A 16,101-nucleotide genomic window follows, 5' to 3' on the forward strand; every position below is an offset into this window, starting at 1 on the left:
CTATCACCATTATAAGGGGTCCCCATCATGCCTGTGCTGAGTTCCCGGGTCTGTACACCCGCTGTGCCCATTATGAGGGGTTCCCTCCGACTTCAAAGTACTCCCTGTACTACTTTGGTCCGACTTTGATGCGAGTTGAGGTCCAGAGACCTCCAAGTTTACACAGTTATTCCCTGAAATCGCGGCAAAATGGCGTTAACTTTGAAGTCTCAGTAGTGCAAAAGTAAGGCAAAACTTTTATATTTACCATTATTTTATTTTTATTTATTTTTTTGATGTAGTGCGGAACGATTGGAACACCTGCTAGCGGGTCAGAGGAAGAGCCAACAGCGGGTCAGAGGAAGAGCCAACAGAGGTTCAGAGGAGGAGCCAACAGAGGGTCAGAGGAGGAGCCAACAGAGGGTCAGAGGAAGAGCCAACAGAGGGTCAAAGGAAGAGCCAACAGAGGGTCAGAGGAAGAGCCAACAGAGGGCCAGAGGAAGAGCCAACAGAGGGTCAGAGGAGGAGCCAACAGCGGGTCAGAGGAAGAGCCAACAGAGGGTCAAAGGAAGAGCCAACAGAGGGTCAGAGGAAGAGCCAACAGAGGGTCAGAGGAAGAGCCAACAGAGGGTCAGAGGAAGAGCCAACAGAGGGTCAGAGGAAGAGCCAACAAAGGGTCAGAGGAAGAGCCAACAGAGGGTCAGAGGAAGAGCCAACAGAGGGTCAGAGGAAGAGCCAACAAAGGGTCAGTGGAAGAGCCAACAAAGGGTCAGAGGAGGAGCCAACAGCGGGTCAGAGGAGGAGCCACTGTGGGACAGATACGACAGTTGCTCTTTAACCACTTAAGACCCGGACCAAAATGCAGGTAAAGGACCCGAACAGTTTTTGCGATTCGGCACTGCGTCGCTTTAACTGACAGTTGCGCGGTCGTGCGACGTGGCTCCCAAACAAAATTGGCGTCCTTTTTTTCCCACAAATAGAGCTTTCTTTTGGTGGTATTTGATCACCTCTGCGGTTTTTATTTTTTTGCGCTATAAACAAAAATACAGCGACAATTTTGAAAAAAATCAATATTTTTTACTTTTTGCTATAATAAATATCCCCCAAAAATATATAAAAACATTTTTCTTCCTCAGTTTAGGCCGATACGTATTCTTCTACATATTATTGGTAAAAAAAAATCGCAATAAGCGTTTATCGATTGGTTTGCGCACAATTTATAGTGTTTACAAAATAGGGGATAGTTTTATTGCATTTTTATAAAAAAAAAAAAAAAATTATTTTATTACTACTAATGGCGGCGATCAGCGATTTTTTTCGTGACTGTGACATTATGGCGGACACTTCGGACAATTTTGACACATTTTTGGGACCAATGTCATTTTCACAGAAAAAAATGCTATAAAAATGCACGGTTTACTGTGAAAATGACAATTGCAGTTTGGGAGTTAACCACAAGGGGGCGCTGAAGGGGTCAAGTGTGACCTCATCTGTGTTTCTAACTGTAGGAGTGCGGGGCTGGACGTCATTGATCGCCTTTCCCTATATCAGGGAACACACGATCAATGACAGCGCCACAGTGAAGAACGGGGAAGCTGTGATCTGGGCTTACCAACCTGCCATCTCAGAGAAGGAGGCCACGGGCCAATTCAGAGGGCTCCCCCGGCCACATATGACCCCCGGGCCACTGGTTGGGCACCCCTGGCCTACAGCCTCCATCTTTCACAAAAGCAGCTGAAATCATGGCATGATAAACACTGATTGGACATTGCGGTGTGCGGTGTACCCTCTATATGTACAGACGTTTATATATGCTGTATGGACTCACGTATTTAAATGCCAGGACGACGGCTGTCACAATCCCCGTAACAAAGAGGACTATCCCCAGGACGGCGAAGAGTCCTGCGCAGGAGGTGAAGTCCACCTATCCGGGAGAGAGAGCGGTGACACGTTCATCATCACATTTACAAGAATTCCAAAACATATCAGTTATTAAAATACATTAAAGTAATTTTTTCATCTTTCCATCTATTAAATCTTCTGCCCTTGTTGTTGTTTTAGCTTTGGATAGTAAAACATTTTTTTTTGTGTCAGTAAATCCCTTATACAGCCCACTTCCTGTTACTTGTCTGGTCATTAGCCGCCCTAGGTCAGTGATGGAGAACCTCGGCACCCCAGATGTTTTGGAACTACATTTCCCATGATGCTCCACTACACTGCAGAGTGCATGAACATCATGGGTAAGGATGAGCTCTGGCGTGTTTGCATGCTACACGTGCAGAGCCCGCCAGGAAGTGTGCACGGCGCTGCGCTAATCACAGTCAGGGAGACATTGTCCCGATGCTCGGCTGCAGGGATCGTGAAATGTCTCCCTGGCTGTGATTAGCGCAGCGCCGGGCACACTTCCTTGCGGGCTCTGCACGTGTACAATGCGAACACGCCGGAGCTCATCCTTAATCATGGGGAATGTAGTTTCAAAACATCTGGGGTGCCAAAGTAAACCATTACTGGCCTAGGCTTATGATATCATGCACAGCTCTCTCTCTAAGTTTTCCAGGAAGGGAGGGGGGAGTCATAAGAGGGCCAATGAGAGCTGGAGGTGTATGTGTGTAAATCCAGGAAGTGAACAGGCAGCAGCTTCAGCTGCAAACAGTTAAAATGGCTGCAGCCAGACTCGGTGGAGGGAGATTTCTGCAGCATATTTGACAAGTACAGAATCACAGCACCGTATTTATCGGCGTATACCGAGTTTTGAATACTGCGCCAACATATACCGAGCGCAGTACACTCTGGTATAGTCGGGCAGTCTCGGCTCCTTCCACGCTCACGTCCTGGACGTACAGGACGTCAGCGCGGGTAGCCGAGCATTGCCGACAATACACGAGTGTACTGCGCTCTGTATATGTCGGCGCAGTATTCAAACTCGAGCGGATGGATGGATGGTTTTTGGTGCTCCCGACACTGCGCTACATACTCCTGACCCTGCGCTACCTACGCCCGAACCCTTGCCCCACCTACTCCCGAACCCTTGCCCCACCTACTCCCGAACCCTTGCCCCACCTACTCCCGACCCCTTGCCCCACCTACTCCCGACCCCTTGCCCCACCTACTCCCGACTCCTTGCCCTACGCACTCTCGACCCCTTGCCCCACTACTCCCGAACCCTTGCCCCACTGCTCCCGACCCCTTGCCCTACGCACTCCCGACCCCTTGCCCTACGCACTCCCGACCCCTTGCCCTACGCACTCCCGACCCCTTGCCCTACGCACTCCCGACCCCTTGCCCTACGCACTCCCGACCCCTTGCCCTACGCACTCCCGACCCCTTGCCCTACGCACTCCCGACCCCTTGCCCTACGCACTCCCGACCCCTTGCCCTACGCACTCCCGACCCCTTGCCCTACGCACTCCCGACCCCTTGCCCTTACGCACTCCCGACCCTCAGCAGGTCAGGTTTTTTTATCCATACACTGCCTATTGCTACAACAATTTGGCCATAGTCACAATTCACTGCAGCACACCGTATCATCCATCTGCCAATAGCTTCTCTGCTTTATACATCCGACTTTGTTCCAAAAATCTGTGACCAACTGTTAAAAATGTGGGCAGAAATGTTGTGGGTGTGGTTAAAAGTGGGCGTGGTCAGAAGGGTGTCCCCCAGATTTTATTTCCAAAACTGTCATGGAACAATAGCGCCTTGTAGTCTTTGATTTACGTGTTTTGTAATTATGGTTGTGCTGCTCATGGCAAGTTGAACTCAATCATTCGGTTCGGAGCACACAGAGGCCAATGAGCTTTCTCACCTTGGTCTGGAAACAGAAAACGGTCACAACGATGGCGACGATGGCGGTGATGGCCAGGGTGATGAGTACCGCTTGTGTGCTGTAAAAACTGTAACATAAGAAACAGAATAGAATGTCGTCATTCCATCAAGACTTTATCATTGGTGAGTATTACACTAAATGGTCTATTTTATACAGAGCATCCGGAAAGTATTCACAGAGCTTCACTTTTTCCACATCATTCATTATTTTACTCAAAATTCTATAAACAATCCCCCATAATGACAACGCGAGAGAAGTTTGTTTTCTTTGCAAATTTATTAACCACTAGAGGGCCGCGCTATAGACGAAAGACGTCCACAGCGCGGCTCTCAAGTGCCGAGTGGACGTCTTTAGACGTCCTGTTGTTGTGATTCCCCGTGCGCGCCGCTGGGGGGCGCGCAGCGGGGAAACAACGTGCCCGGCGCATCGCTCGGGAGCCGATGCGAGTGCCTGGCGGCCGCGATGTCCGCCAGACACTCGCGATCGTTGGTGACACAGCAGGGACGTGGAGCTCTGTGTGTGTAAACACAGAGCTCCACGTGCTGTCAGAGGAGAGGAGACCGATCTGTGTCCCTTGTACATAGAGACACAGCATCGGTCACCTCCCCCAGTCACCCCCCTCCCCCCACACAGTTAGAACACACCCAGGGAATACATGTAACCCCTTCCTCGCCCCCTAGTGTTAACCCCTTCCCTGCCAGTCACATTTATACAGGAATTAGTGCATTTTTATAGCACTGATCGCTGTTATAAATGTGAATGGTCCCAAAATTGTGTCAAAAGTGTCCGATACGTCCGTCGCAATATCGCAGGCCTGACAAAAAAAATCGCAAATCGCAGCCATTACTAGTAAAAAAAAAAAAAAAAATATATTAAATCTATCCCCTATTTTGTAGGCGCTATAACTTTTGCGCAAACCAATCAATATACGCTTATTGCGATTTTTTTTAACAAAAATATGTAGAAGAATACGTATCGGCCTAAACCGAGGGAAATTTTTTTTTTTTAAATTGGGATATTATTATAACAAAAAGTTAAAAATATTGTGTTTTTTTTTCCAAATTTTCAGTTTTTTTATGTTTATAGCGCAAAAAATAAAAATCGCAGAGGTGATCAAATACCACCAAAAGAAAGCTCTATTTGTGGGAAAAAAATGATAAAAATATAATTTGGGTACAGTGTTGTATGACCGCGCAATTGTCATTCAAAATGCGTCGGCGCTGAAAGCTGAAAATTGGTCTGGGCACGAAGGGGGTTTAAGTGCCCAGTAATGAAGTGGTTAAAAATAAAAATCTCATGTACATAAGTATTCACAGCCTTTGCCATGACACTCAAAATTAAGGTCAGGTGCCTCCTGTTTCCACTGATCATCCCTGAGATGTTTCTACAATTTGATTGGAGTCCACCTTTGGTAAATTCAGTTGATTGGACATGATTTGGAAAGGGACACACATCTCTATATAAGGTCCAACAGTTATCAGTGCATGTCAGAGCACAAACCAAGCCATGAAGTCCAAGGAATTGTCTGTAGACCTCAGAGACAACATTGTATGGAGGCACAGATCGGGGGAAGGGTATAGAAACATTTCTGCAGCATTGAAGGTCCCAATGAGCACAGTGGCCTCCGTCATTCATAAATGGAAGAAGTTTGGAACCACCTAGAGCGGGTCGCCCGGCCAAACTGAACGATCGGGGGAGAAGGGCCTTGGTCAGGGAGGTGACCAAGAACACGTTGGTCACTCTGACAGAGCTCCAGTGTTTCTCTGTGGAGAGAAGAGAACCTTCCAGAAGAACAACCATCTCTGCAGCTTCACCCAGGTACATCATTTCGCGTGAAGTGGTTAACCACTTCAGCCCTGGACCATTTGGCTGGCCAAAAACCAGAGCACTTTTTGCGATTCGGCACTGCGTCGCTTTAACTGACAATTGCGCGGTCGTGCGACGTGGCTCCCAAACAAAATTTACGTCCTTTTTTTCCCACAAATAGAGCTTTCTTTTGGTGGTATTTGATCATCTCTGCGTTTTTTGAAAAAAAAAAAAAGCAATAATTTTTTTCTTTTTGCTATAATATATATCCCCAAAAAATATATATAAAAAAAATAATTTTTTCCTCAGTTTAGGCCGATATGTATTCTTCTACATATTTTGGTAAAAAAAAAAAAAAATAATAATTTGCAATAAGTGTTTATTTATTGGTTTGCGCAAAAGTTATAAGGCCAGATTCATGTACATTTGCGGCGGCGTAACGTATAGCATTTACGTTACACCGCCGCAAGTTTTACGGGCAAGTGCTTGATTCACAAAGCACTTGCCTGTAAAGTTGCGGCGGCGTAGCGTAAATCCCTCCGGTGCAAGCCCGCCTAATTCGACTTAAAAATTTAAATTCGATGCGGGAACGACGGCCATACTTTAACATGGCAAGTCTAAAGATAGGCCACAAAATACCAGCTTTAACTATACGCCGGGAAAAGCCGACTAGCGACGACGTAAGAGAATGCGACGGCCGTGCGTACCTTTGTGAATCGCCGTTAACAGCTAATTTGCATACCCGACGCGGAAAACAACGCAAACTCCACCCAGCGGGCGCCGAAGTATTGCACCTACGATTCGAAGGCGTACGAAGCCGTACACCTGTCGGATCGAAGCCAAAAGCCGTCGTATCTTGGTTTGAGGATTCAAACTAAAGATACGACGCGGCAAATTTTAAAATTCGCCGGAGTATCAGTAGATACTCCGGCGTATTTCTTCTGTGAATCTGGCCCATAGTGTCTACAAAAAATGGGGTAGTTTTTTTATGACATTTTTATAATCTTTTTTTACTAGTAATGGCGGCAATCTGCGATTTTTAACTTGACTGCAACATTATTGGGGACACATCGGACACCATTAGCTCTATTTTGGGACCATTCACATTTATACAGCGATCAGTGCTATAAAAATGCACTGATTACTGTGTAAATGTGACTGGCAGTAAAAAGGTTAACCACTAGGGGGCTAGGAAAGGGTTAAGTGTGTCGTAGGGAGCGATTCTGTTAGGGGGCGTGGCTATGAGTGACACGTCACTGATCGCTGTTCCTGATGACAGTAAACAATTGCATTTTTAATGCATTTTTTGCTGTGAAAATGACAATGGTCCCAAAAATGTGTCAAAATTGTCCGAAGTGTCTGCCATAATGTCGCAGTCACGAAAAAAATCGCTGATTAGTAGTAAAAAGAAAAATTAATAAAAATGCAATAAAACCATCCCCTATTTTGTAAACGCTATAAATTTAGCGCAAACCAACAGATAAACGATTATTGAGATTTTTTTCTTACCAAAAATATGTAGAAGAATACGTATCGGCCTAAACTGAGGAAAACAAAAGTTTTTTATATATTTTTGGGGATATTTATTACAGCAAAAAGTAAAAAATATTGCATTTTTTTCAACATTGTCGCTCTATTCTTGTTTATAGCGCAAAAAATAAAAACCGCAGAGGTGATCAAATACCACCAAAAGAAAGCTCTATTTGTGGGAAAAAAAGGACGCCAATTTTGTTTGGGAGCCACGCCGCACGACCGCACAATTGTCAGTTAAAGCGACGCAGTGCCGAATCGCAAAAACTGTCCGGGACCTTTAGCTACCTAAAGGTCCGGGTTTTAAGTGGTTAAAAGGTACCCTGACAAAAAATATATTTAATATAAAAAATCATCATTTTATTTACAATGGATTAAAAAGTCATATACATCCTATACATTTAAAAAGAACAGATGCTGTATGTTTAAAACATATATGTTGTTTTTAAATGTATAGAATTTTTATTAAAAAAAAAAAAGAAAAAAAGTTGGGTACGCCAAGTCCGGCCCTTTTTATTTTTTTCCCTCTATTTAGACTGTAAGGCTACTTTTGACGTCTAATGACTTTATAAACCGAATGCAGATCGGAGTAAGACCCGCTACACTCATTTCATCACGTACTGTAGGTGTGTGGTTTCTGAGGAAAGAGGAGACTTCCTCATCTTCCGGGTCACAACCTCAATTGTGTCTCTGAATAGCAAATTGTTCTCTTTCGTAAACTAAACTTTTCTGACCTTTTTACTTGTTAGTTTGCATTAACCACTTGCTTACTGGACACATATACCCCCCCTCCTGCCCAGGTGAAATTTCAGCTTCCGGCACTGCGTCGCTTTAACTGACAATTGTGCGGTCGTGCGACGTGGCTCCCAAACAAAATTGACATCCTTTTTTCCCCACAAGTAGAGCTTTCTTTTGGTGGTATTTGATCGCCTGTGCAGTTTTTATTTTTTTGCGCTATAAACAAAAAAGAGCGGCAATTTTGAAAAAAAAATACAATATTTTGTACTTGTTGCTATAATAAATATGCCTATTTAAAAAAAAGACATTTTTTTCCCTCAGTTTAGGCCGATACGTATTCTTCTACAAATTTTTGGTAAAAAAAAAAACGCAATAAGCGCAAAAGTTATAGCGCCTACAAAATAGGGGACAGAATTATTATTTTTTATTATTTTATTTTTTTACTAGAAATGGCGGCGATCTGCGATTTTTTATTGGGACTGCGACGTTACGGCGGACACATCGGACACTTTTGACACATTTTTGGCGCCATTCACATTTATACTGCGATCAGTGCTATAAATATGCACTAATTACTGTATAAATGTGACTGGCATTGAAGGGGTTAACACTAGGGGGTGAGGAAGGGGTTAAATATGTTCCCTATATAGTGTTCTAACTGTAGGAGGGGGGGGTGGTGACTGATCTGTGTCCCTATGTACAAGAGACACAGATCGGTCTCCTCTCCAGAGACAGGACGCTGTCTCTGTGTGAGCCGGCAATGAGAGATGATCTCATATGTTTACATATGAGATCATCTCTCATTGGCCGCACAGATCGAATCGCAAACGGCCACTCTGATTGGCCGTTCGCGGAGATCTGTAATTGGCTGTGTCCAAGGGACACGGCCAACACAGAGTTTCCCCACTGCACGCTCTGGAGCGCGCGCGGGGAACGCCCAAAGGGGCGGACGTCAATTGACGTCTAGTTGGATTTTGAGATCCGCGCTGTAGCCGTCATTCGACTATAGCGCGGGTCTCAGGAGGTTAAAGAAAAGGCGTGATCGCCATCTTAGACCCCTTTCACACTAGTGGACTGATCGGGTCGGTCTGTTTTTAAGGCGATCGGAACGCCCAGTCTCCTCTATGGAGCGGCAGGTGTCAACGGTCATCCCAACGGAGCCGGCCCCCGTATGCAAGGGGCCCTACTGCATTATTTCACATCAAAGTGGATTTGCAGACGACTAAATACACAGATCAGACATCCATGTTTGCAGTTTGACCAGAGAAAAGGTTTTTAAATCTGTGCAGCCGATCCTGTGATTTACACAAATCTTCCACACTGCACAGCCAATGGACCCTGGACCACTTGTCTGAGCCGGGAAGATTGCAAAGCGTTCTCTGATTGGGCGGGGTGGTAATGTCACGCTCTCCAACTTAGAGAACGCTGAAGCTAGTGCAGATCCCTGGAGAAGCGATGTCTTCAGTGATTTCCAGCTTCCAGGGGCAAGGTATGGTATATACTGTACATAGATGCATTGATCCAAGCTTTACCAATGTAACAATTGTATACAATAGCCATATCTGGAATTCTTCTTTAACCACTTGGAGCCTTGGCCATAGACAAAAGATGGCCACAAGGAGGCTCTAAAATGCCGGGAGGACGTCTATTGACCGTCCTCGGCTCCTCTGCCCACTGGGGGGCGCGCGCTGAGGTGCCGATGTGCGTGGCTGGCGGCCGCGACAGCCGCCAGGTACCCGCGATCGACCGTTACACAGACAAGGACGTGGATCTGTGTGTGTAAACACATAGATCCACATCCTGTCAGGGAGAGGAGACCGATGCTGTGTCCCTTGTACATAAGGACAACGATCGGTCACCTCCCCCAGTCAGTCCCCCTCCCCCACAGTTAGAATCACTCCTAGGGAACACATTTAACTCCTTCCTCGGCCCCTAGTGTTATCCCCTTCCCTGCCAGTCACATTTATACAGTAATCAGTGCATTTTTATAGCACTGATGGCTGTAAAAATGTGAATGGTCCCAAAAATGTGCCAAAAGTGTCCGATGTGTTCGCCATAATGTTGCAGTCCTAATAAGAAAATCGCAGATCCCTGCCATTACTAATAAAAAAATTATAAAAAAATAAAAAAAAGTCATAATTCTGTCCCCTATTTTGTAGGCGCTATAACTTTTGTGCAAACCAATCACAATACGCTTATTGCGATTTTTTTTTTTTATACCAAAAATATGTAGAAGAATATGTATCGGCCTAAACTGAGGAAAAAAAATGTTTTTTTAAAGAAACATTTGGATATTTATTATAGCAAAAAGTAAAAAATATTGGGCCAAATCCTCAAAAGGGATACGCAGGCGGAACTGCTGTTCAGCCGGCGTATCCCTGGTCCTAACTATGGAACTGATCCACAGAATCAGTTTTCCAAAGTTAGGCAGAAGATCCGACATGTGTAAGACACTTACACTGTCGGATCTTAGGATGCAGTACCGCATCCGCCGCTGGGGGCATTTCGCATTGAAATGCCGCTTTGCGTATGCAAATGAGGACTTACGGAGATCCACAAAGCTTTTCAGCTTTGTTTTTTCTGCGTAAGTTTACGTTTGCATACGTAAAATTAGGGATGCTTTTACAAGGTGTAAACTGTTTACACCTTGTAAAAACAGACCTTTTTTTCGATCGCCACGATTTTTTTTTAATTTTGAATTTTATTTTTCGGCGCGTAACTTTTTTTTTACCCGACGCAACTTTATTGTCCCGTCGCAATCCACAAAGCCCGGCGTAACGTAATTTCGCACGCTGCCCGTCGGGAAAATGACGTCACGAGCATGCGCAGTACGGCCGGCGCGGGAGCGCGCCTCATTTAAATTGTCATCGACCCCTGGATAACAGGACCGCCTTGCGCCGGGAGAATTTAGGTTACACTGCGTGAAATTTCTAGGTAAGTGCTTTGTGGATCGGGCACTTAGGTAGAAATTTCCCGCCAGTGTAACTTAAATGGGAAAAATTAAGTTAGGCTACGATTTTGAGGATTTGGCCCCATTGTATTTTGTTTTTTTTCAAATTGTCGCTCTTTTTTTGTTTATAGCGCAAAAAATAAAAACTGCAGAGGTGATCAAATACCACCAAAAGAAAGCGTTGTGGTGCTTCCAAAGTGCTTTTTCACTGAGTGTCAGTCACTTATTTTCCTTCATTAACCATTTATTATTTGTTTTAATCAGGTTAAGTTTGTGTTTTTTTTCAATCTGTTTTTATTTTTATTTTAATCAATAGTTTTGTATTTTTGGTATCATTACCAAACCTTCACGTAATTGTTTTTGCGCCGTACCTCATCTTTTAACACTTCCAAAGTGCTGCCCATTCATTCCAATGGACAGGGACGGTGTAGGAGTGCTGTATACAGCGCTCCTACACCGCCCCAAAGATGCTGCTCGCAGGACTTTTTTTTTCTGTCCTGCAAGTGCACCGCCCCAGTGTGAAAGCACTTTGGCTTTCACACTGGGGTGGCATGGGATGCAGTTTTCAAGCACTTTACAGATGAAAAGCCTGAAAAATGCTTTCAGTGTGAAAGTAGCCATCTAGAAAGTAAAAGTTTAAGTGGTCCGCAATTCAGTTACAACATATGCAGTGGGTATAGTCGTCTAGCCTGATAATGAAGTACAGCAACCAGCAATGCATTATATACTGTAATTACAAGTCGTTTTACTTGTTAAAGCGGGGTTCCAACCACAATTAGCATTTTTTAAATGTATGTCCTTTCATCCTGCGTTTTTATAATATAAAACCGGTCACTTACTATTTTACAATCCGCCACCGATCCGCATAGATATTCAAAAAAGATAGTTTATAAAACTATATCTACACCGTTGTCATTTTGCTTGTGGGCATTGTGAAGCCTACAAGCACTTACTTCCTGGAAGTCTTGAATGGGGAGTGATAATTGGACAGCGCACTGCATCCTGGGAAATGATGACACACATTTCCCAGGAGCATTAGAGGGAGATGATGTCAGAATCCTAGGTGCTTTCAAAGGCAGATTTTGTGGGACCGCATAGCAACAGGCATTTCCAGATGAGTAAAAAAATAAATATTTTTTTTTTACTTTTTTAGGTCTAATGAGCACAATAATGAAAAAACATTTTTGGGATGGAAACTCCACTTTAAGGAAGAACACGTGCCATAAAAGCCTGTTTGTATGGTAAAGTATACCAGTGGTCTGTGTATTTATTATTGTGTAGAACATGCACAAAGTGAACCTGTTTGGCCCTGCATGGGGAAAGCACAGATTCACTTTAACCACTTCCATACCAGCCCATTGTAAAATGACGTCCACAAAGGACCTCTAACGATCCGGGTGGACGTCATATGACGTCCTGGGCTTTGTGGGGGGATATCTGAATGATGCCTGCAGCTAGAGGCATCATTCAGATATCCTTCTCTTCTGCCGGCGATTCTGCACAACGTAAGAACGATTATAGCGGCGGTTCCGCCGCTAGATCACTCTTACAGGCGGCGGGAGGGGACATCTCCCCCTCCCGCCGCCATCCGGTGCTTCTCCGGGCTCTCCCGTGCCATCGGGGGCCCGGAGAACGAATCGTCTGGCGCTGGCAGGAAGCATAGAGATGACTGGTGACCAGATGGTCACCAGTCATCTCTATGACCGTCGGAAGACCCGGGCGCGATGTGATGACGTCACGCCCGGGTCCCCGTAAGTAAACAAAGCCGCAATTGCGGCTGCTAAGCAACACTAATCATGAGATCGGTGAATTTTTTTTCACCGATTTCATGCTTTCCAGCCTGGAGGAGAGATGTGAGGTCTTATTGACCCCGAATCTCTCCATAAAGAGTACCTGTCACACACATTCCTATTACAAGGGATGTTTACATTCCTTGTAATAGGAATAAAAGTCATAATAAAAAAAAAATAAAAAAAAAATAAAAAAAGTGTAAAAAAATAAATATGTAAAAAAAAAAAAAAGAAATAAAAAAAAAATGTTTTAACGCCCCTGTCCCCAGTAGCTCGCGCGCAGAAGCGAACACACACGCAAGTCCCGCCGACACATGTAAACGCCGTTTAAACCACATATGTGAGGTATCGCCGTGTGCGTTAGAGTGCCAGCAACAATTCTAGCACTAGATCTCCTCTGTAAATCTAAACTGGTAACCTGTAAAAAATTTCAAAGCGTTGCCTATGGAGATTTTTATGTACCGAAGTTTGGCGCCATTCCATGAGTTTGCGCAATTTTAAAGCGTGACATGTTATGTATCTATTTACTCGGTGTAACATCATCTTTCATATTTTACAAAAAAATTGGGCTAACTTTACTGTTTTGTTATTTTTTTAATTCATGAAACAATTTTTTTCCAAAAAAAAGGCGTTTGAAAAATTATTGCGCAAATACTGTGCAAGATAAAACGTTTCAATGACCGTCGTTTTATTCCCTAGGGTGTCTGCTAAAAAAACATATATAATGTTTGGGGGTTCTGCGTAATTTTCTAGCAAAAAAATGATGATTTGTACATGTAGGAGAGAAGTGCCAGAATAGGCCCGGTATGGATGTGTGTATAACAGCCCAGTATGGAAGAGGTTAAACATAACATATTGATAAGTGGAAAGGTTTCCATCAACACTGGAGGATTCTGGGAATGTCACCGGGAAGACATGTTTATATAGTAGTCATGAGATGTACTGTACCTGGCAATCGTCCCAGTCATGAAGGACATGGCCAAAGTCTGAAAAAAAAAGGAAATATTTAAAATTATGTAAACTGCAGACAATCAAACACAGAACTGTAAAGGTACAAATGTATCTTTTCCATAAACCCAATGGATACATTTTTTTAATAGCTTATTCTAGTAATAAGTAGAATGACAAGAAAAAAGTCTCTTGCCAGGAAGTTAGGGGTCACTAGTTGCATTATCCACAACATGATGAGGAGCGTCATCGTCCTCCCCGACCCGAGATACTGTGGAGCATTATTTTGGGGTGATGTTCTAAGAACATAGGGAGACTCCATTAATTGTCAAACAAAAGCAAAGAAAATTCCCAGCTCAACCAACCAACCAACCTCAAACCAACCGAATTGTCCCGTCCAACAATATGTGTTAAAAACAGGAGTTTAGTTTGCACACATTTGCAAATACATGCGGAACCTACAGAGCCACTTCACAGCACCCCTTTATTATCTGCAGTCCTAACTCAAAAGTTTTGAGAGCCTCCATAGTAGAAAAACACTCATTCTAATGGCTGGGCAGTGGGTAGGTGAGCCTGGAGCAGTGGTTCTCAACCTGGGGGTCGGGACCCCCTCGGGGGTCAAATGATGATTTGCCAGGGGTCACCGAACCCTAGGCTGTTCCTGAAGCCCACACCGATCTCCCAGGCTTTTGCGGCCCCCCAGCAGGTATGTTCCTGTGGCCTCCCACCAAGAAGTAAGTGAAGGAATAAACATAGAGAATACACGGAAGGGAGAAGAAAAAGGGGAGGAACCAAGAAAAAGGGAGAGAAAGAATAAGAGAAATAACAAGAAAGATGGCTAGAGAGAGGGATGGGGAAAAAAAAATAAAAAATTAGGATAGAGAGATACAAGGGAAAGAAAGGAGAACAAAGAGAAAGAGTGGTACATCCTAAAATGTACCATAAGGAGTTTTAACACTGTACAAGTGGAAGGGACTCAGGGGAGCGTTAAATGTCTGTGGGTTAGGGGCGCAAATTACTTGTCTTGCCACGCAAATAATTTTACCGTTAGGGGTCCCCACAACTTGGGAAATTTTATCAAGGGGTCACGGCGCTAGAGGTTGAGAACCACTGGCCCGGAGGGAGCCCGCCCCTCCTTAACCACTTGCCGACCAGCCCCCATCATTATACTGCGGCAGGCTGGCATGTTCCTGAGAACCGTCGTAGCTGTACGTCGGCCCTTCAAGCAGGGATAGCAGGCGCGCGCAGGGGTGCCAATGCACGAGGCCGGCAGTTGCGGCGACCGCCGGCCATGCGCGATTGCGGGCACGAGAGCCAGAACAGGGACGTGTGCGTGTGTAAACACACAAATCCCTGTTCTGTGAGGAGAGGAGAGACAGATCGTGTGTTCCTACTAGCTAACAACAACGATCTGTTATCTCCTCTAGTCAGTCCCATCCCCCAAAGTTAGAACACACACACTAGGGAACACAGTTAGCCCCTTGATCGCCCCTAGTGTTAACCCCTTCCCTGCCAGTGACATTTATACAGTAATCAGTGCATTTTCCTATGGTCCCAAAAATGTGTCAAAAGTGTCCGATCTGTCCGCCATAATGTCGCAGTTCAGATAAAAATCGCTGATCACCGCCATTACTAGTAACAAAAAATAATACTAAAAACAATATTTTGTACTTTTTGCGATAATAAATATCCCCAATTTTTTTTTTAAAAAAGCAATTTTTTTTTATCAGTTTAGGCCGATTAATATTCTTCTATATAATATTGGTAATAAAAATCACAAAAAGTGTTGGTTTGAGCAAAAGTTATATAGCCGGATTCAGGGAGAGCGGCGCTTCTTTAGGTTGGCGTAGCGCATCCCATTTGCACTACATTTACATATTCTAGGCGTAAATCCACGTACACGCCCCTAGCGGCCAGCGTAAATAGGCAGCGAAGATACGACGGCGTAGGAGACTTACGCCGGTCGTATCTTAGCAACTGAGAAGCGTATCTCATTTTGAGAATACACTTAAAGATACGACGGCGCGGATTCGGACTTACGACGGCTTATCTACTGATACGCCGTCGTAAGTCTTACTGAATCCGGCTAATAGCGTCTACAAAATAGGGGAGAGATTTTATGGCCTTTTTATTATTATTGTCCCAAATGCTCTCTGAAGCGTGATCGAATGAAAAACGCTCTTCAAAGAGCAACGAGCCCTTATGAAGAGGGTGAGGAGCTGATACCGACTAACAGGATAAAATAAATAGCATAAAATGATAGATACTCACAAATATAGCCAGAAGAATTATATTCCAGGGGAAGCGCCTCCTGCAAGTCGAAAGAGATTTAAAAAGTTATAACAATCCTAAAGACCCAACAGCCCGAAAAAATGTACGTTAGAAAGAAACTATTTTAACTTTGAGGGATGAGCAAAATTAGAAATTTACAATTAGTTAAAATGTAATAAAAAAAAAAAAAAAAAAAAAAAAATTAGATAGATTAGATATATATATATCAGGACATTTTGGTGAGATGCATTGAAGTCAAGAGGGAG

General features: G+C 44.2%; 1 protein-coding gene across 1 annotated transcript in view; it reads right to left on the minus strand.

The window, feature by feature from the left end:
• TMBIM1 (transmembrane BAX inhibitor motif containing 1) overlaps positions 1-16,101 on the minus strand; it is a 113,709-nt gene that overhangs the window by 18,546 nt on the left and 79,062 nt on the right. Inside the window, exons 7-10 of the mRNA XM_040358192.1 lie at positions 15,836-15,875; positions 13,565-13,602; positions 3,782-3,869; positions 1,808-1,903 (exon numbers count right to left, since the gene is read on the minus strand). Coding sequence (XP_040214126.1) covers positions 1,808-1,903; positions 3,782-3,869; positions 13,565-13,602; positions 15,836-15,875 — 262 coding nt within the window. The remainder of the gene's footprint in view (positions 1-1,807; positions 1,904-3,781; positions 3,870-13,564; positions 13,603-15,835; positions 15,876-16,101) is intronic.

The sequence above is a fragment of the Rana temporaria genome, chromosome 6 (genome assembly GCF_905171775.1).
Source record: "Rana temporaria chromosome 6, aRanTem1.1, whole genome shotgun sequence".
In the NCBI taxonomy this organism is placed as follows: domain Eukaryota; kingdom Metazoa; phylum Chordata; class Amphibia; order Anura; family Ranidae; genus Rana; species Rana temporaria.